This window comes from Narcine bancroftii, chromosome 13, assembly GCF_036971445.1.
Source record: "Narcine bancroftii isolate sNarBan1 chromosome 13, sNarBan1.hap1, whole genome shotgun sequence".
In the NCBI taxonomy this organism is placed as follows: domain Eukaryota; kingdom Metazoa; phylum Chordata; class Chondrichthyes; order Torpediniformes; family Narcinidae; genus Narcine; species Narcine bancroftii.
In genome coordinates this window covers 66,091,061-66,113,900 of record NC_091481.1, presented here as the reverse complement: position 1 = coordinate 66,113,900, position 22,840 = coordinate 66,091,061, and the positions used below count along the sequence as shown (strand labels likewise).

Genomic DNA, 22,840 nt, shown 5'->3' with positions numbered 1-22,840 from the left:
GTAACAATGTGTTACTTCCTCTGGATCTGGGTAACAAAATATTGAAAATTAACAAAGGAATAAGATATATTGATGATTGTTATGTGGAGGGATTTCTCATGTCTTTTGAACAAGTAAGAAATGAAAACGGAATGCCTAATGGTTTTTTTTTGTTTTCTCCAGCTAAGGTTGTTCCTAAGAGAAAGGTGGGGGCCAAATTTGGCCCCACCTGAATTTAGTGAAATGGAATGAACCATTTGGCTGGGGAATGCACCTAAATTTATAACTTAAGATGTACCATGTTCTCCAGAATGAAAGTGCGAATCCAGGTTTACAGAGATTGAGAGAGAGAGAGAGAGAGATGGGAGGAATTGCAATAATGGAAGGATGTTGGTCTGATTGAAGGTTGGACATCATGACGTCAATTACAAATCCAAGATACAGATGAGGGCAATATAATTTCCTCCACCAATTATATCTCACACAACAGAACCTGCATAAGTCAAAATCTGAAATATGTTTTAGGTGTGGGACAGAAATAGGAAGGTTTTTTTTTATATGCGACATGGTCGTGTGTGAAGGTGAGACCTTTCTGGCAGGATATTACTGAAATATTAACAAGGATTACAGGGGTGGCCTTCATGGGTGACCCAGAAATTTGGCTTTTGGGAACCTTTATTGAAATAAGCAATAAATTAACTAAATTCCAAATGTAATTTGTTAAAATAGCCTTAGCAGCGGCTAAGAAATGTATTGCAATTACTTGGAAGTCTGACTCCCCTCTACATGATGGACTGCTGAGATGAATAGTTGCATACCTACGGAAAAAAATTGCATACAACTCAAAGAACAAATATGACACATTAAGATATAGGAGCCAAATTTGGATCATATAGGGGCCCAATTGCAATTATAACTACAATAATAGATGCACAAGTGACTTCCTCAAAGAGAATTTTTGATGGTCAACATAAATGTGAGCCCTGACTGTGTAGATTTATACTGTAAAAGGGAAAGGGGAGGGGATGTTGTTTTATTAAGTTTGAAAACCACTGTTTTAATTGTCCCTAATTGACTTGTTATGTGCACGGTTTCATAACTCCAAAAGAAATGGGCCAATGACAATTTTTCTCAAGCCAAATATTTCAGTAACAATTGGGTCTAGAGCAGTGGTTCTCAACCTTCCCTTCCCACCCACATCCCACCTTAAGAAATCCCTTACTAATCACAGCACCTGTGGAATAGGGATTAGTTAAGATGATATTAGAGTGGAAAGAAAAAAATTAAAAGTTGTAAGAATGAGAGGGGATCTTATAGAAACCTATAAAATTATGAAATGCACAGATAAGATAGAGGTCAGAAAGTTGTTTCCATTAGTGAGGGAGATCAGAACTAGAGGACGTAGCCTCAAGATTCAGGGTAGTAGATTTAGGACGGAAATGAGGAGAAACTGCTTTTCCCAGAGAGTGGTGAATCTATGGAATTTGTTGCCCATTGAAGCAATGGAGGTGACCTTAGTGAATATATTTAAGACAAGGTTAGATAAGATTTTTTACATAGTAGGGGAATTAAGTGAAATGGGGAAAAGGCAGGTCGGTGAAGATGATCCTATTATTAGATTAGCCATGATCTCATTGAATGGTGGAGCAGGCTGGATGGGCGAATAGCCTACTCCTGCTCCCATTTCTTGTATTTTTTCACAATGTTAATTGACTGACACTAGTGTAGCATCTTCCTGATCTGTTCCTGCCATAGGAGAGGGGTATCCCATTTCCCCCATCCCTCTTCCCTACAACTTATTCTCCCCACACTGCCACGTACCTGCATACTGAAGAATATTTGCACCAAGGAATAGACCCACCAACCTGAACACCATGTGAGAGAACTGGAGAACCTAGAGGAAATCCATGCAGTCACAGGAAGAACATGTAAACTCCACACAGACAGTGCCAGAGGTCAGAATTAAACCTCTGTCACAAATTCCACTCCTCCAACCCCCTAATTATGTGCTGTTCAACTCCTTGGACACTATAAATGAAGCTGTTGGTCTCTGTCTCCCTTTCCAAACCTGAGATGTGCATCCAAATCTTCCCCAGTTGTCATTGTGTGTGTAATTTGCTCCTTTTCCAACATCTCACAATAAATAGTCTCTAGATAAATATTGTGATTCACCAAGAAATGGCAGAAGGAGGCAGCGTTCCACAAGATCAGGGTTGTGAGTTGAACTGAGTGATTTTAGAAATGAAGGACTTTGAGGCCTTTAGTATGGGGAATAGAGGTGTATAGGGATTAGATGTCCATGGTAAATATGAGGTGATCGAGTTCAGGGAACTGGAAGTTGTTGAAGTGTTGGATTGTCCCGATCTCTCACACCCGGATGTAAGTGGGGAGGGTCTGGACCGGGGGCGGTGGGGGGGGGGGGAACATGATATACGACAAAACTGAGTCGAGGTAAGTGGACGCCAATTTTGTGGGGCAGGAGCACGCAGACATGATAGGTCTGCCGGGACAATTGGGTTTGTGGATCTTGGGTAGGAGATAGAAACCACTGGTGCGGGATTGGGAAACAGAGGCTAGGGAGGTGACCGGGGGTGATGAGTTCAGAGATGGTGTGTGATACAGCAGTTTGATGAGTTTTGGTGGGGTCCTGCCGCAGGGGTAAGTAGGAAGAGGTGTCTGAGAGTTGTCATCTGGCTTTGGCCAGATAGAGGTCAGTGTGCCAGTCCACAGCAGCGCCACCCTTATCTGCAGGTCCGATGGTGAGGTTCAGATTGGTGCGGAGAGAGTGGAGGGCCAGGCGTTCCGGGGGGAGGGGGGGTGGTGGATGAGATTGGAATGAGTGAGTTGAGCTACCTGATGGAGCTCTGAGATGCTTCAGTCACCTGGATTCATCTCCCACATTTATTTGTCTGGGTGGCACCTTCCGCCAGCCACTGCATAGATTCCCCTGGTATCTTTCACAAAGTGCAGGCTGCCAAGTTCATTGCCATTGTGTAGGAGAATCCGGGAGGTGATGTGGGAGAGGCTGAGAGAGAATGGGGAGGGGGGAAAGGGTGGAGACAAACGAGGAAGGGTGTGTTTTGGACTTAGTGAGCTTGTCTGACTTCCTCCCACATTGTAAGAGGGTGTGAGGAAAGTCCTGTGAGAGACAGTGGTTTACCCCAGAGAAGTATTCAGTGAACAGCGCATTGGCCAGGCACTAGCAACGAGGAGCCAGGGGTATGTGAGCTGACAAGACCCTGTGAGGGGGAAGGCATAGCAGCTGATCATCATGTCAGCATTTTAATGAGGAGGTAATAAAGAATGAGTAAGTTTGCATGTTTATTTATTTTTAGTCTTCTAGATCAGCCATTTTCAACAGGAGCCGGTTTCCTCCCACTGTTCAAAATGTACCGGGGTTGGATGGGGGGAAGCTAGTTCTTGGTTGGCATGGGCTGAAATGGCCCGGTACCTTGCTGTATGTCTTGTTTTTAAAATAAAATTACATTTAAAAGTCGCCTCAGTGAGCCTTGAAGGCACGGTAAAACTGTAAACTCTTGCACGGAGAAAGAACTTGGTTATCGTATCAAACCCCTCCAAGCTATTGACTGATTTCCATCCCTTAATGTTTGTACTTAAAGCAGATTATCTGGTCTTTATCTTTTACTGCTTTACTCAAGAGCTTGTGATACACTGTTCAAACATTCCATGACATAAGTAGCTGAAGTTCTTCTACTTGGTGGAAGGAGTAATAGCAAATGTGAGAGAACTTGTGCCTGTGTCCAAGGGAAAGGGAAGGCCTTTTGCAAACTCTAGATCAGTGGTTTTCAAACATTCCCCCCCACCCCCACCACCTCCCCCTTTAAGCCATCGGTGCTCTGTGATTAGTAAGGGGTTGCTTCAGGTGGGATGTGAGTGGGAAGGTTGAGAATCGCTGCTCTAGACCTAATTGCTACTGAAATATTTGGCTTGAGAAAAATTGTCATTGGAGTTCTGAAACCGTGCACATAATGAGTCAATAAGGGACAATTAAAACAGGGGTTTTGCAAATCCTTTCCACTCCCACCCTTCAAAACGTACGGGGATTCTATTTGAGGAGGGGCACAGAAGGGTCAGTTACTGTGCTGTACATCTAAATTTTTTTAAATTAAAATATTTATTATCAACTTCTGTCCATTAAGTTTGAATAGTGGTGCGAGTCTTGTAGCTCTTTCCTGAGAGGTGGCACGGTTGGCACCATGCTATTACAGCGGCAGGGTTCGAGTCCTGCACTGTCTGTAAGGAATTTGTACGTTCTCCCTGAGATTGCATGGGGTTTCCCCAGGGGCTCCAGTTTCCTCCCACTGTTCAAAACATACTGGGGTGGGGGTGGTGTAAGTCTTGGGTGTAATTGGGCAGCACAGCCTTGTGGGTCAAAGTGGCCTGTATGTATAAATTACAAAAAAAATTAAAACTGGGTGGTGTAGATCCTTGATTATTGCTGCTGCTCTCTGAAGGTATTGTTCCCAGTAGATGTTCTCAGCCATATCCACTACCTGTTCCAGGGCTTTACTTTCCAGGGTATTCGTGACACCATACCAGACCATGATGCACACATTCATATGCCTAAATCTGGAAAATCCTTTGGGAATGTGTTGCTGTGGGAGGGGAGATTGTAATCCGCTAACCAGCCCCCGATTCTGTGGAGAACAGGATGAGGAGTGCCCAGTAGAGACCTTTCTCCTGAGTCTAAAACCAATGTATAACCTGGGGCTAGCTGATCTCAGCCATTCTATATCCCTACCATAACGACCATACTCTGCTCGCTCTTGCCCACACTCTCCCCTAGCTTGCGCTCTCTCTCTTTTTACACACAAGCTGTTGTGTTCGCTCTCTCTCTCCCTCTCTTTCCTGGCTCGATCTCTCTCTCTCTCTCTCTCTCTTTCCTGGCACTCGCTCTCTCTTTTCTGGCTCTCTCGCTCACTCTCTTTCCTGACTCTATCTCTCTCTTCTCCCGCCCCCCCCCCCCCCCCACCATTCACACACATTCTGCCTCTCCGTCCCCTCCTCTGCCATCAAGTTCAGTCACCTCCCTGTAATTTCGCAGCCCAGAATGCCCGGTGAATTGGATGAGAGCAATCTGAGTTCCTTCTGCAGAAACTCTATGGGTGTCGTGTCAGTTGAGGATATAAATATCATCTCTTGAAGAAAAAGGACTGCAAATTAAAGGACGTTTGTTTCCATCCCAGTGATTTCAACACAATGCTCTTTACTTATCCAAAGCTGAGCGACCTATTGAGTTTTGATGGACGTTATTGCCAGTTTAAAACTAAACATCTGCCATTCGCTCTATAAAAGTGAAGATTTTCTACTTTTGCCCTGATTTAAATCATTTTATTTCCTGGATCTGAAGATTTGTTTGGATTTTGTTGTTGTTGATGATCTCTGTCATTTGTCCAAAGTCAAACCACGTCAAGTATAAAATAAATGTTGGGTGCACAGTTTTTCTAATAACGCTAAACACAACAAAACAGCGATGATCCAGGTAATCATAGCACACTTTGCAAAGGTCTCTTTCTCGGAGTTCGTGATGGTTTCTTTCCTGACCTCCACATATACGCATTCACTGCGTTTTTCACAAGGGCAGCGTTCAGCGTACACCCTTTTCATTATTTCTCTTTTTTTTCACAATCATTTCCACTTTTCCTTGGCGTGTATCATTACTGCGCTTCCACCGAATCAATGCACTTTTTTTCTTCATTGAAACTCATTCCAACTATCACAAACTTTCACTTTCATGATAATGCGGGCACGATTAGAAATATGGCACAAAATCTTCATATCGCTTAGGTGGTTTCCTGTCCCGTCTCAGCCTTCCTGCAATGCTACTGTCACGACTTGGTTGCACACCCTCAGCACCGGAAACACTGCTTGCTACGGCTTCTGGTGTTTCTGGTACTCTGGCAACTTCATCGGGAAAACTGGTAACTACCTCTGGAACGTCGACTGGTCCCTCACGTTGAGCAACTCGTACTGGATTTCCAACCACTTCACTCGATGCCGCTCTGGATTGGTACTTTTTGACACCAGACACGTTTCTTTTGTAGAGGACTCCAGCTGGAGACCTGACTGTCATCATACTGCCGCTTCTGGATACAGCAGTATAAGGTTGATGGTAATAAGGTGTGTCTAGCTTACCACCACTCTCTTGCCTCACCAGAACATTATCTCCGGGCATGATGTCTGAGTACCTGGTCCCACGTCTCGAGTCTGCATCCAGCTTTGCTGCCCCCTTCTTTTCAGCATCGTGGTCCCTCATCTCCTGGTCATCCCTGATTTCCTTCAGTTCGGACATTTTTGTGTGGATTTTCCTCCCGAAGAGTACTTCTGCTGGACTTTTTCCTGTGGTTGCATGAGCAATGCTTCTCTCCAGTTCTATCTTCTGCATGAGCGATCTGTAGTCGTTTTTCAATGGACTGATTTTGTCTCTCTACTTCTCCATTGGCTTGCGGCCATTTAGGAGTTACTTTGTGATGGTGGATGCCTGTGGTCCTCATATATTCAGCAAATGTCTCTGAGATGAACTGTGGACCATTGTCAAGAGTATAGCGTAACAGGCAATCCATGTCTCGCGAAGATCTCTGCCAATGCTTGTATCGTTTTTTCAGTGGTCGTTGACCTCATCACAGATTACTCATAGTATCTGCTGTAGTAGTCCACCACTACCATGATTGACTCGCCAGTTGGTAAAGGTCCAAGAAAATCAACAGCTACATCGATCCACGGTCCTGTTGGGAGTTGTGTACTCCGGATCGGCTCTGGGGGATTACTCCTACTTGTGAGTTGACACCCATGGCAGGTTTTGACGAATTTCTCCGTGTCTTTATCACAACCTGGCCACCATACTTTACTCCTGAGATTTTGCTTGGTACCAACAATACCTAGGTGTCCTTCATGAGCTAATGATATGATCTTCGGTCTCAACCTCTGTGGTATCACCAATCTACAACCCCTCAACACACACTGCCTGATGCAACAAAGTTCGTCTCTAATGGGAACATATGCCTTGTGAGTGCACTTGTCCCATTGTCCACTTTGGATACATTCTCTAACTTCCATGAGTTCTGGGTCATGTTCGGACTCTCTCGACTTCCCTCATTGTCACAGCTCCCGGTGTCGACTGGATAGCTACGAAGCGTACAAAGCTCTCTGCTTCTGTCCCCAGTTCTGACTTGGATTGTGGGCATCCATCTTTCAACAATCTGGACAGCGGATCAGCAATGTTTGCTTTCCCAGCAATGTGGACTACTCTGTACTTTTACGGTTGGAGTCTGAGCACCCATCATTCTATCCTGGCACACGGTTTGGACCTGGCGGCATAGATCACTTCCAATGGTTTATGGTCCGTGATGAGTTCAAATTCAATGCCATACAAATATGCATGGAATATGCATCCGCTATGACTTTGGTTGGTGCATCTGGATCATAATACCCAAGAGTATCGGCATTCGTCAAACTTTGTTTCAGAGCTGTGAATGCTTCCTTCTGCTCAGGGTCAAAATGGAATGGTACACCTTTCCTGGTTAGTTTCCTCAGTGGTTCTGCCAGTGTAGCAAAATTAGGGATGAACTTTGCGCAATAATTGACCAATCCCAAGAAACTCCTCATCTCCGTTGCATTCTGGGGTTCACATGCATCGGCAACAGCTTTCACCTTGGCATCAGCTGGGTTCAGTACTTCCCGTGTAAGCCTGTGTCCCATAAAGTCCATCTCTGAGACACCAAACTGGCACTTGTCTCCATTCACAGTAAGACTTGCCCCCTGTAGTCTGGATAGCACAATCCTCAACCATCTGTCATGCTTTTCCTGTGTAGCCGCATGGACTATGATGTCATCAGAAATGTTGGCGACTCCAGGAATACCTTGAATCACTCGATGGATTTTGTACTGGTAGATCTCAGGAGCTGCATTGATGCCGAACGATAGCCTCTTGTACCGGTACAATCCACAGTGAGTCACAAATGTTGTCACGTCCCTGGATTCTGGGTCCAGCTCTAGTTGATGATAGTCCCATTTTAAATTGATTTTTGAGAACACCTGACTGGTTGTTAACTCCTGGAGTACTTCTTCTACTGTTGGTATGGGGTGTCATTCTCGAATTATAGCTTCATTGGCCATCCTCATATCAACACACAGTCTCATGTCACCATTTGGTTTGGGCACGATCACTACTGGGCTGACCCATTGCGTTGAATGTTCTATAGGTTCAATAATGTCTTGCTCAATCTTTGATTTTGGCCTCGACTTTCCCACGAAGTCCAAATGGGGTTCTGTGCACTGGTTGTGCCTTGGGTTTGATCGTTTTGTCCACTGCTAGCTTTAGTTGTCGACCTTTCAGCTTTCCTACTCCCTGGAAAACTGCGGGGAATTCTTGCTTCATATCCTCATATGACTGAACTGAATTGACACGAGCTCCAATATGAAGTATTGCCAGATCTTGCGCCGTGCGTCTACTCAGCAATGGTTCTCCCCTCTTGTCTATGACAACAAACTCTGCTTCGGTGTGCTTGTCACCAGCTTCATCAGTCGCAGTGAAGCATCCAATGGTCTGCAATGGCTTAGTTGCTGTGTATGGATACAGTTTCTTTGAACACTTCTTTGACATACAAATGATCTTTTTTTTTTCAATTTCTCCCATAAGTGTCGGTCAATTACATTACTGTCACTGCCTGAGTCTACAATGACCGGAACTGTCACACCACCAATTATCACTGGGACTTTCTCATGATGGTCATCATTCAATGTAAACTGATAGTATTTCTGCCCATCCTGGTTGTCGTCATCATCGTCACTTTCTGGGTCACCTTCTATATGGCGAATAGTGCCTTGCTTTCTCTGTCCATAATTGCCTTTTTTTCCAGGAGACTTTCCTTTCCCCCAAGCTTTGCCCTTAGAAGCTGTACTCTTCCCATTCTGGTTTGCATTTGACTTGCTTTTACACTTCTTTGCAAAGTGGTCTTTACCTCCACACTTTCTACAAACTTTGCCTTTTGCTGGGCAGCATGGGTCTTTTCCAAAATGACCTCTGTCTCTACATCTGTAACACTCCAAGTCACGTTTCGGCATATTTCTTGGCTGGCTATGGCTATGTGAGAGCCTATTTACTTGTTGACCAACTTTGTCTTTACTGGGCTGGTTTGAGTTGTCTTTCAATTTCATGGTATGAAATTTCCCCTCAACAGCCTCTAATGCAGCAGCCATTGCTAAAGCATTGGTAAGTTTCAACTCACCCCCTTTTTCCAGCAATCGCCTTCTGAGTTTGTCTGATCTGCAGTGCTGCACGACTTGATCCAATAACTGGTTGTCCAAATCAGCTGCCACATAATTGCATCCAACAGCCAGTTATTGCAATCTCGTCACGTACTGGGCGACTGTTTCCCCATCTTCCTGTATTGTTTTGCGAAACAAATGGCGTTGAAATGTGGCATTCGGTGTCACTACATAGTGTGCATTCAATGCATCTACAGCTTTCTAGTATTCCTCCTTCCTTCCAGTATTCGAAAGCGTCTTAAAAGTTTCCCGAACTGCAGGTCCTGCGGTGAAGAGAAGCAACGCCCTCCGCTGCGCTTTCTGCTCCGCCGTACTCCCATCGAGAAATAGGCCATGACTGTCGGTGTAAGCTTCGAACTCTTCAAGCCATGCCTTTCACTTCACACTTGCAGTGCTTGCATCGCCCGTCGGGTCAAAATGAGGAACACTGCGAAGTGCTAGAAATTCAGCTCCAGTGATTGCCATGATGAAACGTTCCAGCTCAAACCACAGATTCAAAATCCAAAATGTTTCTCCTCATCGCCAATGTCACATTTGTGGCCCGAAATGTGAAATTGATAACACCATCAACACATGATTTACCTGTTGAACATCAGCGTGTCTTTATTTCTCTGCTTCCATTATTCCTCCATTTCGCCCCTGCATACAACGCTCGCATGCCCTCTCACTTCCGGTCAGGTTAATACCTCAACCTCTATCTGCATACATCTCATGCATATTCATTATCATGACAGGGTAGGGGGGGGGGGTGGAATGTGCTGAGGCCTCGTCTCTGGACCTTGACGTGCGAGTGATTGGCTTTTCCTTGTGTTTTTAGGAGGAGCAGGAGTTTGGATGTGGGATGTAAACCGGTGGGCATGTTGAGATGAAATGTTATCATGTGCATTCGAAGAGCTCACTCCAGGAACAGCAAGTGACGCTGAGGGAGCTGTTTGTGAGTATTAATTTCCTCTGGATCCTCTCCTCCCCACCTGGGCGCAGACGGGAGAGCTTCTGCCTCGTGGCTCTGGGTTCGATTTCCGCTGCTGTCTGCGTGCGGGGTTTGCATGTTCTCCCTCGGGTGTTCCGATTCCCTCCCACACCCCACAATGGTGCGCCAGTAGATTAACTGTCACCTCCGTAATGTCACCAAAGTGATCACGGCGAGTTGGGCATCAGTGGGAGTAAATGGTAGGGGGAGGAATGGGCGTTGGGGAGAGTGGGAGCTAGCATGGTCTCTGAGCTGAATGGCCTTGTGCCATTTGTGAGTGTAATCTCTGTGGTGTTGGCTGTGAATACAGGGATGCTCCGCTTAACGCCCACGGTACCTTTGCGAAACTGGGTGTTATACGATGTGCGGACATCACGTATACTTAGCAAAGCTCTATGGGATTCTGAATTTATGATAAATTAAACTGTTTACTTTTTAAACTTTTATGTAAACACTTTATTATAAAACCTTTATGTTCCACTGGAAGAGTTAATCTTCATTGATGAACTGTCACCCTGTAATGTCTGAAGGACCTGGCTGAGGCCCTTCTTGGGGAGGTTTTGGCTTCCTTAGGAATATGTCCAGTGTTGTTTGCCAAGTTTGCTTTTTCTTTAAATGCCATCCAGCTAAATCCCATTCTCACGATCTCCTATTGGAATTTCTGACTGAATTCCATTGTAACCCTATCGGACCATGGTCGACGGACGTCTCTGCGGTCGGACGTTGACCCGTTTTATTGTTCTGGAGGAGTATGAAGTGACAGTGTTGGGAGAATGTGCCTGGAGGAGGTCGCTGGGGAATCCATCACGTTTTACGCAGGTGGTGCCAGTTGTCCCCTGCAAGATGCAGGGAGGGGGCATTCTGACGTCGTTCATCCAGTCCCAGGCAGCGTCACATTTTATAGTTAATTTCCTCTTTCCAGGCAATCCTCTCCGTGTTTCTGCTTTTGACGGGTGCCTCAGCGATCTGCGATTTTCCATCTGACTGTATCACGTCAGGGTACTATGAAAACATTGAGAATTTGGTGAGTTTGAGTTGGGATGTGGTGGGGTGGGGGGGGTGGGGGAAGGTTGGGAAGGACGTTTGGGCTGAATCACTCAGAAAACGAAGCAGCTGAGCTGATGACCATTTTATCTGAGCCGCTAGCCCCCATGTCAATGTGAACCAGTTGTCTTGGAGCTTTGTCCAGCTGAGGAGCACACAATCTAGACCAGTGAGTTGTCCGCTGAAGGAGTCGTCCCTCATAAAACATAGGGTGCTGCCAACCTTTAGATCCCTCCCAAAAAAAATACTCAACCCTTCTGACCTCCTGACACTTTATTTTCGCTCTCATCCATGTGCCGTGTCCTAATGGCCCAGCCCTCCATTACCATCCCCAATAAGGCATTCGAGATGACAGCGACAAGTCCTTTGTGTAAGATCTTTAAAAAGAAAAATGCTTGCCTCTGATGTCTCCCCCTAAACTTCCCTCCCTTCACTTTGTAGAGACGACCTCTGGTATTTGCTGATCCCACCCTGGGAAAAAGGTGCTGGCCGTCCACCCTATCTATGCCTCTCAGAGTCTCCTCTCATCCTTCTGTGCTCCAAAGAGAAAGGTCCCAGCTAACCTTGCCTATAAGACTTGTTCAATATCCTGGTGAATCTCTTCTGCCCCCTCTCCATAGCTTCCACTTCCTTCCTGTAATGAGGTGACCAGAGCTGAACACAATAATCTAAGTGGGGTCTCACCAGAGATGTGTAGAGCTGCAGCATGACCTCACAACTCCTGAACTCAATCTCCCAATGAATGAAACCTTAATATCCTATTAACCTGCGCGGTAACCTTGAGACATCAGTCGTTAATATTCAAAAACCAATGGAACTCAGTTTAAATCTATTTTTTTTTTAACTTGCAGAAAAAGAACCTTCCCACTGACTATAATCTCACAGTATTCCTGCCAGTCGAAACTAGAATGGTGAGTGTCTGTTCACTTGGTTACATCGCAAGGGTGTTTGGGCAAGAGATGTGTGGTGCTCACTGTCCCAGGGAAGCAGTGGACACTGTTCCTTCATGCCATTTCTTCTCTTGTGTGTAACATGTAGTGGTCTAGTTTTGTTTGGATCAAATCATACTTTTGACTGCGCTAAGTACCTGCAAGGAGTTCAGAGGGCCGGGTGGTAAATCTGCGCTCGGGGGGTGGTGGGGGGAGGGGGGGTGGAGAGCTTGGGCGGGTGGCCGAGAATCTGTGGCTGGGGTGTTGGATGGGTGGGTGGCTGAGGAGAAGGTCGGGGCAGCCGGGAGCTCCGGTGGTCGGACAGGCAGACGGGCAGTCGGAGTGAGGATCTGCAGTTACGGTGTCGGGTGCTTTGGTGGGCGGGAGATTGGGGTGGTAGGATCTAGGATGGGCAGGCGGGTTGGGGCCAAAAATGGGGAGGGGGGGTCCCTCTTTTATATGGGTCATATATAAAATTTCCAAAAAAGTTGGGGAGTCAACTATTAAATGGGATTGACTATTACTTGAATGTACACCATTGCTTGGTACAGCAGTAGCTAATGAACATTGCATGACAATCCCAACATCTGCAGACTTTCCTGTTTAACACCAGTTACTGTCTTTTTCCACCCATGAATGGGCTCTTCTTGTTCCAGGCTTGGGGGGAGGGGGGTAATAGACACTGAAACAATGAGAGTTACGAGATTCTTAGACAGGATGCACGAAAAATAAGAGTTATGGGTGTGAGATAAGGAAGGGTTTTATTGAGTGGGTGAATTTTCAGTGATGTGGTTTTGTAGGCTTGAAATAGACTTAAAATATGACAGGAAATCACAAAAATAGGTTATAGCTAAAAAATTGGGATGTGATAGGAAAATTTTAAGTGATCAGCACCCCCAAATTCATAAAATGCACCCAAAAGTGTTGAGGAGGCAAATTCCTCATTGCCCAGTGTTATCAGTGCAAAAAAAAACCTTATTCAAGAAAAGATCTGTATACAGGTGCTCCTCAACTTATGATGAGGAAATACATCAGAAAGAATACCGCGCTACCACTTCACCTAATTAAATTTTGAATACCTGGGGGTGGGGGGGGAAACATCCACGTACCCAGCTGAGAGCACATGGGGGCATGAAGAATGTTAGAAGCATTGAGAAGGCCCACGTTGTCACTTAGTAGATGTGATGGGTTGTTTGCAGTGCGCTCGTTTACGTGATCACTACAGAGACTGTGGGCGTGGTTGAGTCAGCACTGGTGAACATAGGAACATAGGAAGTAGGAACAGGAGTAGGCCAAAAATGGCCCATCGAGCCTGCTCCGCCATTCAATAAGATCATAGCTGATCTAATTTATGACCTAACTCCACCTACCTGCCTTTTCCCCATAAGAGGTATTCTCGCACGTGATGCTGCCATCGTCCAGCATTGCAGTAGAGTAGCGTACCGCATATCGCAAGCATGGGAACAGATCAGAATTGAAAGTACGGATTCGAACCTTCATAATTTTGAAAAATCTGAAATTGGACTGTTGTAAGTGGGCGAGCACCTGTAGGCGAGTGTAAACAAAACCACGGGCAAATAAACGGTGCGATGCAGAAAATAAATATTAACTAATAATCTACAAATAATTCTTGAATGAGTCTTTGAGTTTGTTATTTACGAGTCTGTTGGTGGTGGAGTGGTAACTAATCATTAGTTTAGAGTCTCCTAGTTATCCTCCTGACCTATTTCTACAGGAAGGCTGTTGTTTGGATCTGCAAATCATGTTATTACTGAATCGATCAGTTGAGCACATCTACCACAACTCGGTGAATCCGCTCCAAGAACTTGCTTCCACTGTCAGCCAGGAGCTGCAGTTTATCAATGATTGCTCCATTAGGGTGAGTTTTCCAAAAGGAGGTCATTCACCTTCTTTTCATGCATCGGTCTCCTTGGCCTTGTCCCCTTGCCCCAACGTGGCGGCCACCTCCCTTCCTGAATTGGGTTGATGCCGAATTGGGGGGTGATGCGCTCCAAGAGCGTGGATCAGTTGCTTGACCTCGGAGCGACTTGGGGTCTATCTTTTAGACTTGCAGCACGCTAACAGTCCGCGCCGCCCAATTTCCACCCCATTAACCCACACCCCCGGTACGTTTTGAAAGGGGGAAGGAAACCGGAGACCCCACCGGGGGGGAAACCCACGCAAACACTGGGAGAGCGTACAAACTCCTTACAAACATTGTGGGATTGGAACCCTGATCCGGTCCCGATCGCTGGCGCTGTAAAGGTGTGGTACTAATCAGGTCTTCTGGTGGATTGAGGCTTCCTTTCATCTGTGGCCAGGCATATCTCATGGGAAATGAGTTCTTGATGAAGCTATTCCCTTAGTGTTGCCTGATTAGGGAAGCATCGTTGGGGGATGGCAGGGGAAGAATTAAAGTTATTGGAACACAAAAAGAGGTACAGTGGTTGGCCATTCAGTCCATCGAGCCTGCTCCACTTCTCAATAGGATCACTGAGCTACACTCGGTACCCCAGGTCAAATGTTGTGTTCGGTACAATGGAGCAGATGTGAGTTCTGGAGCCTTGTTGATCTGTGTTTCTTTTTCTTTTCTGTTGCCCCATTAGGAGACGATCAACTGTGAGGTTAGACGATGGAATTCTATTCGTCTTCTTTCAAACTTGTCTGAGCACATTAAGTCTTTTGAAGTTAAGGCTCAGAAACCCTGTTATAGCAATTGCGTCCTGTATACCTGTGCGACAGGTAAGTTCAGCCGTGCTTGATACGTTTGGTGGGGGCGGGGGGGTCCTCTCTGCACATCATCCTGTCAGTGACAAATAGATCTCGATATTGTCTTCCACCATTTGAGGAAGTTGGCTGTTTGCAGCTTTTATGATGCGCACGAAGGTGGCCATTTGGCCCCTTTTTATTTCCTGTCCCGGCACATCGAATCAAGTGCCCATTTTCCTCCAGCTCCCGCCAGCTTTTCTTTCCCGAGTTTCCAATTTTTTTTTCTCATTTGAAAATTCCTTTTTGAGCCTGCTTCCACGTGAGATGGTAAAGGCACAGTGGGCCTGCATCTGCTGCTGCTGTGTGTGTGGAGGTTGCACGTGTTGTGTTTCAGCTGCAGGGATTTTGAGGATTAATCCAGTCTGGGAACGGAGGACGTGTGACTGCTGTGATGGCAGCATGCCTGATTTCAGATTTATTGTTATTCAGTGTCGGTGATGCACAATTGCTCACCCAAAGGAGGTGTAAGGCGCTCCTTCCGCCCCAATCACCCTTGGGCAAGGTGCAGTACCTGTTTAGCCTCCCAATCAAGGTCACGTGAAGCCATGGATTGCAGATGGTGGATGGCTTCTACAATTCTACAGATTGGAAATTACGGTTGTAAAACTAAAAACCCTGGGCAGATGAATCTGCTGATCAAGGGCCAGGGTGACCCGTCCAGTACGGACCCTGCAACTGAAGTAGGCAGCGGGAAACCACCTCAGTATTTTCCCCTTGTATAATCATGAACTCAACATCGACTCAGTCTCAACTCAAAGACGGAGCCTTCACCGAAGGAGAACAGGGGAGGCAACAACTACAATTCGGAGGGTCAGAGATTGCAACGGATGGAGAGACATATTCTAATTAAAAAAAAGATTGGGGGGAGTCCAACAGCAAGGCACTTGAATGGTGACAGACATTACGTTTCATACATCCCTGAGATTCTTTCTCCTGTACAAAAAAAATAACTCTACTCAACATACACATGCAAACAAATAAAGAAATGTAAGTAAACTGTACGATGCAGAAAGGGTGGGTTGGGGGGGGGGGAAAACAACAAAGTGCACATGTAAGTGTCCTGAAACGAGTCCCTGATTGAGTTTGTCGTTGAGGAGTTTTATGGTGGAGGGGTAGCAGCTGTTCCTGAACCTGGTGGGTGCAAGACTTGTGCCACCGACACCTCTTTCCTGATGGTAGCAGCGTGTGCTGGGTGGGGTGGATTCTTGATGATTGCTGTTGCTCTCTGACAGCAGCGTTCCCCGTAGATGTTCTCTACAATAAGCCCAATCAGGGACTTATTTAACGACCCATTTGCACTTTATTGATTTTTTGTTTCCTCTCTCTCTCTGTATTGCACAGTCTGTTTACTTTTTAATTTGTTTACACGTGTACGTAGTGCAGTTTACTTTTTGCACTACCAATCAGTGGTAATTCTGCCTGGCCCGCAGGAAAAAGAATCTCAGGGTTGTATGTGATGTCATGTATGTACTCTGACAATGAATTAGAATATCGTGAGAATGGGCTGCCAGGAAAATGAATGGGGTGATGAGATTGCTTTGTGAACCAGCAGGGGTCTGATAGGATGAAAGCCTTTCTTCCCCGCTCATGTTGTAACAGGAACATTTAGAAACCAGTGCATTGCCAGCGAGTAGTTTCTATTTTTACAGAGGCCCTGCTCCACTAGTATTTTTTTTCCTCTGGATTTTGGCAGTTGGAGGGGCCGGCATTTATGACCCAATCGTCCAACATTGTGTTTGCCTTGAACAGGAAACACGGGAAATTTTTTTTATTACGTGTCGTGCCTACTATGTTCAGGGGGAAAGCTGGGATTAATTGCAGATGGTGAACTATTGATCAGGAGGTACGTAGAGGAGACACTGGGCGCAGACTGGTAGTTCGCTTCGTTGAGCATCTCGGCTCCATCCACCACAACAGCGTTGTGGCTATCCACTTCAATTCCCTGTCCCATTCCCTTGCTGACATGTCTGTCCATGGTCTCATGCACTGTCAGACTGAGACCACCAGCAAATTGGAGGAACAACACCTCATCTTCCATCTGGGCTCCCTCCAAACAGATGGTATTAACATCAACCTCCAATTTTCTGTTAAACACCCCCCCCCCACCTCCAGCTCCCCCCCCTCACTTCTTCGTCCCCCTGTCTCCTTCAGCTCTCTCTCTCTCCTTTCACAGAGCCAACATCAATTCTCACCTTTCCTCTTATCATACTCCAATAAACAGCTGTTGGCCTGGACTTCTCCCCCACCCTTTCTCTCCCACTCTTTACTCAGATGCCCGCTTGCTTTTTGCTTGTATGTTGAAGAAGGACTCAGTTCTGAGTCATCGGTGATATATCTTTATACCTCATCTGGATGCTGTGAGACTGGCTGAGTTCACTGTGTGGTTTTTGTTTTACTTGAATTCCATCGTGCCAACCAGAACATTTATCATTTGGTTACCGTAACCATGAATGTAAGGCTGGGAACTGACTGTACAGTTTTTCTTTTGTGGATAGGATAATGCAAATAAAGTCTATTTTTGGGGGGGAAAAATCTGGCCTCAACTTGACTCCAGGTTCACAGTGTTTTACTGCCTCTGGAAGGTGGAGGGTAGTGGGGACAGCCTTGGCATGAGGCTTCTTGTACTAAATACAATTAAACCACCAGCATCACCCTCTGAAAACTGGCTTCTTTTTGCATCCCCCTTTTAGGGTACACTGAGACCACATCGTCGAGAACAACCTATTTCACGCAGGCTTCAGAGGACAAGTTGGGAATTTCCATCCCTGAAGCCCACTCTGACCCAAGCACCACTGATGAGCTAGTATCCACGAGCGACATTACAAATCCGCAGTCTCCAACCAATGTGCCCCCGACCACCATGGCTGTTAGAGCCAATCTAGCTCTGACCTCCATGGGCACTAACTCAACCAATGGAAGTAACCTACATCCATCAGCAGTCAATGGCAACGTAACTGCCTTAACCAGTGCATCTCCATCCTTGACCAATGCTGCCTTAAGCAATGAAAGTTATCCACTTCCACCAGCGACCTTGCCCATTGGAATGAGTTTGCACTTGTCAATAACCAACACAAGCCACAGCAACCGAACCAATGCCAGTTCAGTCGACGTCAGCCAAAGCAATAGCGACCCAACCTCTCAGACTATTGCTTGCGAAGGCCAAACATTGCCCATTCATGCCCACAGCGGCCAGGTGCCCTCTCCAGTGTTGTGGCGGGCAGCTTTGATCATCCTGATAGTCAGCTTGTTTGCCAATGTATTTCTCATCCACTGCTTGGTGAGACAGAGACGGCAGCAGGTGAGTGGACCTCTCTGAGGGAGGGAAATGATGGCTGGTTTAGTTCTCTTCAGTGGTCCCACTAGGGTTGGTGTCTCCCAGTGCGGTAACTCATGGTGTCACCCCCATCTCCCCTTGCGTGACCCTCCTCCCGTACCAGATCATACAGAATCCTTAGTAACATTAGTACAAAAAAACATTACTCATAGATTGTAATTCCCATAGATCCGTGAATGTAGTGAGATGAACAACCAGCAAAATTAAAATTACACCTTTAAACTACAATATCATACACACAGCCTCGATGTATTTACATTTACATCGTTTAATGGGGTTCAAGTGAAAATTCGGTAAGAAAACAATAGAATTTGAAATAAAAACATTTAAGAACTACATCAAAATTAATGTTAAACTTTATTGTTACATGAGATCCTTCTTTTCCTTTAATTACTACTTCATTCTCTTAAAAAGTTATTGATATCGGATCACAAATGACCGCGATATGCTGGTAGCGCGTGCGGACGAAACCATGCAATTCGAAGCGTCGTTGTCATTGGGGAATAACGACGGCTCTGACCGGAGCCCGTTCGAAGGTTCAAAAAAGTAAATGAGCATCGAGTTTTAGCCTCGTATGTGTATTGAGATATACGGAAGCTGGGCTTACTAAAATGTTTTTGCTGTTATAACTGACGACAGGGATATATTTACAAAAAAAAATTAATAAATTTCTGCTGAAACATGGCACAAAAATGTTATAGGCAGTCATTTTGGCATCATCCCTTCTGATGGTGTCACCCAGTGCGGTCCGCGTCCCCCCCTAGTGACACCAGTGGCTCTGTTGAAGTTTGTCATTTGTAAAACCGGATGAAACAGCGCTCTCCGGTACACGGTGCAAAACATTGCAAAACACACATACCGATATAAAACAGGTACATACTGCAAATACACATACTGTGTATTAAAATTAATATTATTAATAAATAGTCCAGTCATGGAGAATTGTTTTAGCAGCTGTTCAGCATTCTCACTGCCCGTGGGAAGAAGCTGCGCCTCAGCCCGATGGTCCTAGCTCTTACACACAGAAATCCAGGAGGAACTCTGCCAGTCTCACCGCATCCACAGGCGGTAAAGGTATTTAACTGCTGGTTATCTTTACCGCCAGTGGATGCGGTTGAGTTCCTCCAGCATTTCTGTGCATTTTTGATACAATCACAGCATCTGCGGACTTTCGTGTTTCATCCTGGTTCTGATACTCCTGTATCTTGAGGCTACAAGATGCCGCGAGCGGGAGTGGGGTTAAGGGTCCTCCCTGATTTTTTTTTTGCGGGCCCTCTTTTAAACAACGATCCTGGGAGTCCACGTTGCTGCTTTTATGGTCCTGTGGATTGACCTCTGGTTTTCTCTGCCAGTCACTTCTCCACCATCTCCTGAAGCTTTGCCACTTGAATCCTTTCAGATAAACAGGCACAAGAGACTTATCAGTAAGTTACAGGAAAGTGGAGTCCGGGGAAGTATATTGGCCTGGATTGAAAATTGGTTGTCTGACAGGAGGCAGAGAGTCGGGATAAATGGGAGTTCTTCAGGTGGGCAGAGAGTGGTAAGTGGGGTGCCACAGGGGTCGGTGTTAGGCCCACAACTGTTCATCATTTACATTGATGACTTGGAGGAAGGGACAAAATGTGGTGTAGCCAAGTTTGCGGATGACACCAAATTGAGTGGAAGTGGAAGTCGACAGTTATAACAGCAAAAACATTTTCCGTAAGCCCAGCTTCTGTGTATCTCAATACACCTATGAGGCTAAAACTCGAGAGTCTGCAGAGGGATAGAGTTAAGCTGGATGAATGGGAAAAGGTCTGGCAGATGGAGTACAATGTTAGTAAGTGTGAGGTTATCCACTTTGGCAAGAAAAATAAAAGAGCTGAATATTATTTAAAGGGTGAAAATCTACAGCATGCTGTTGTGTAGAGGGACTTGGGAGTGCTTGTGCATGAATTGCAAAAAGTTAGGTTGCAGGTGCAGCAGGTTATTAAGAAGGCAAATGGAATGTTGGCCTTCATCGCGAGAGGAATTGAATTCAGGAGTAGGGAGGTAATGTTGCAACTGTATAAGGTACTGGTGAGACTGCACCTGGAGTACTGTGTCCAGTTCTGGTCTCCATATTTGAGGAAAGATATACTGGCTTTGGAGACGGTCCAGAGGAGGTTTACTAGGTTGATCCCTGGGATGAAGGGGTTGACTTATGATGAAAGATTAAATCGTCTAGGATTGTATTCGCTCGACTTCAGAAGAATGAGAGGAGATCTTATAGAAACATATAGGATTATGAAGGGTATGGATAGGATAGATGTAGGAAGGTTTTTTGAGCTGGCCGGGGAAACTAAAATGAGAGGACACAGTCTCAAGATTCGGGGGAGTAGATTTAGGACAGAGAGGAGGAAAAATAGTTTTTCCCTGAGAGTAGTGGATGTTTGGTATTCTCTAACCAGGGAAGTGGTTGAGGCTGCCTCATTAAACTTATTTAAAATTCGGTTAGATAAATTTTTACATGAGAGGAATTAGGGGATATGGGGAGAAGGCAGGTAGGTGGAGTTAGGTCATAAATTAGATCAGCCATGATCGTATTGAATGGCGGAGCAGGCTCGATGGGCCATTTTTGGCCTACTCCTGTTCCTACTTCCTATGTTCCTATGAGCTCGGAAACCAAAAGGAGCGGGAGGAGAAGCAATTCACCAAGCCTTTCTTCTTGCCACCCTTGCATCAACATCCCTGTAGCCTCTTTCAGGTGGCCAGAATACCCCATTGTAAACCCGCATATTCTACCTGAATGCGGCTTTCAGGAGGCCACCTGAAAGAGCCTAACGTGGCTCGGAGGAGTACTCACCAACCCTCCTCCAGGAGGTATAATTTCCGCATCTGAGCAGTTCCCCCGAGGCACCTGAATGCAACTGCCTAGGGGGCAGGCGGGCTGATGACAATCATCCAGCGACTCAAATTCCCACTGATTGACAGCTCCCCCTCCCCGCCGCCCCTGCCCCAATGTCCCGTGCTGATAGGAGCCAGAGTGCACTCCAAGGCGCCTCTCCTGCAGCTTGTCCCTTTCAGGTGGACAGCACAGTGATTTCAGGGCTGCCACCTGGTAGACCATTCCACAGGGCTGTATTCGCTTCTGCATGGGGATTCTCGTCAGGGAAGGCACCTGAAAGCGTCTTCTGTCTCATAGATCGCCTCAGAGGGGGGAGGGGAGGGGGGAGGGGAGGGGGGAGGGGAGGGGGGAGGGGAGGGGGGAGGGGAGGGGGGGAGGGGTGGTGTAAGGGGCTGTAAGTCCCTGATCATATCCATGTGAGCCTCCAGATACCTGAGGACTCTGTCCAAGCAGATATTTGAGGGGAAAGCTATGTCTCAGCTGCGGGCTAAAAGCAAGACTCCCTCTCCCTTGGCTCAGTTGGAGGGACAGCAGATTTCTGGCCAATATTTATTTCTTAACAAATGTCCCCATTAAAGTGGGGACATGTTCAGCACAACTTTGTGGGCCGAAGGGCCTGTACTGGGTAGGATGTTTTCTTTGACCCCAGTCTCAGTGTTACAGATTTTCTTCCCTTGACTGACCAGTTCTGACTTGAAGTTAGAGAGAGGCTGTTCCTCCTGGGAATCGATTCTGTTCATTATAAATATGATCCAAGATCCATGTACTTATCCAAAAATCTCTTTAAAAAGACCCTATCAAATCCATCTCCACTCTTAACCACCCCCCCACCCCCCGCCACCACATCTTCTCTGGACCTTGTCCCCAGCATCTGGAACCCGCTTTAGAAACATAAAAAATAGGTGCAGGTGTCAGCCATTTGGCCCTTCAAGCCAACACTGCCATTCGATATAATCATGGCTGATCAGTACCTGGTTCCTGCCTTCTCCCCATAACCCCTGATCCCCTTAGCCACAAGGGCCAAATCTAACCTACTTTTAAATATTGACAAGGAACCGGCCTCAACTACTTCCCGTGGCAAAGAATTCCACAGATCCACCAACCTCTGAGAGAAGAAAGTTTTCCTTATTTCAGTCCTAAAAAACTTTCCCCTTGTCCTTAAACTGTGACCCCTGGTTCTGGTTTTTCCCAGCATTGGAAACAACCTTCCTGCATCTAGTCTGCTTAAGAATTTTATACGTTTCTATAAGATCTCTCAATCTTCTAAATTCCATAGAATACAAGCCTAGTCTATCCAACCTTTCTTCATTTCAGCCCACGATCAGTAGCTCTCACATTAATCAGAAAAAGTTCTGAAACTGAGCTTGATTTTGGATTCAAGTTACAGTCATGTAATTAAATAGAACTGGAATTAGTTAAATTGGTCTCAGTGGCAGTGACATGAAGCCGATGGATTATTGTCAAGATCTCGCTAGTTCAGACATGAAAGGAAATGCTTGTGTGTCTCCAATTCCCTTATGGTTGACTCTTAACTGCCTCCACAGCTCTGATGCCATCAGGGATGAGGAGTAAGTGTTGGCATTGACCCCCCCCCCCCCCACCCCCCAGTCTCCACAACCAGGAGCGTCCTGGCCGGCTGCATTTCCGTGTGGGTGCGGCCG

At 46.0% G+C, this 22,840-nt stretch overlaps 1 protein-coding gene across 1 annotated transcript in view; it reads left to right on the top strand.

Annotated features, from left to right (window-relative positions):
- Positions 1-22,840, top strand: part of LOC138748795 (uncharacterized) — a 37,423-nt gene that overhangs the window by 8,397 nt on the left and 6,186 nt on the right. Inside the window, exons 2-7 of the mRNA XM_069909545.1 lie at positions 10,085-10,201; positions 11,160-11,261; positions 12,133-12,192; positions 13,946-14,089; positions 14,817-14,952; positions 17,670-18,277. Of these exons, the coding sequence (XP_069765646.1) occupies positions 10,133-10,201; positions 11,160-11,261; positions 12,133-12,192; positions 13,946-14,089; positions 14,817-14,952; positions 17,670-18,277 (1,119 nt within the window). The 5' untranslated portion in view covers positions 10,085-10,132. The remainder of the gene's footprint in view (positions 1-10,084; positions 10,202-11,159; positions 11,262-12,132; positions 12,193-13,945; positions 14,090-14,816; positions 14,953-17,669; positions 18,278-22,840) is intronic.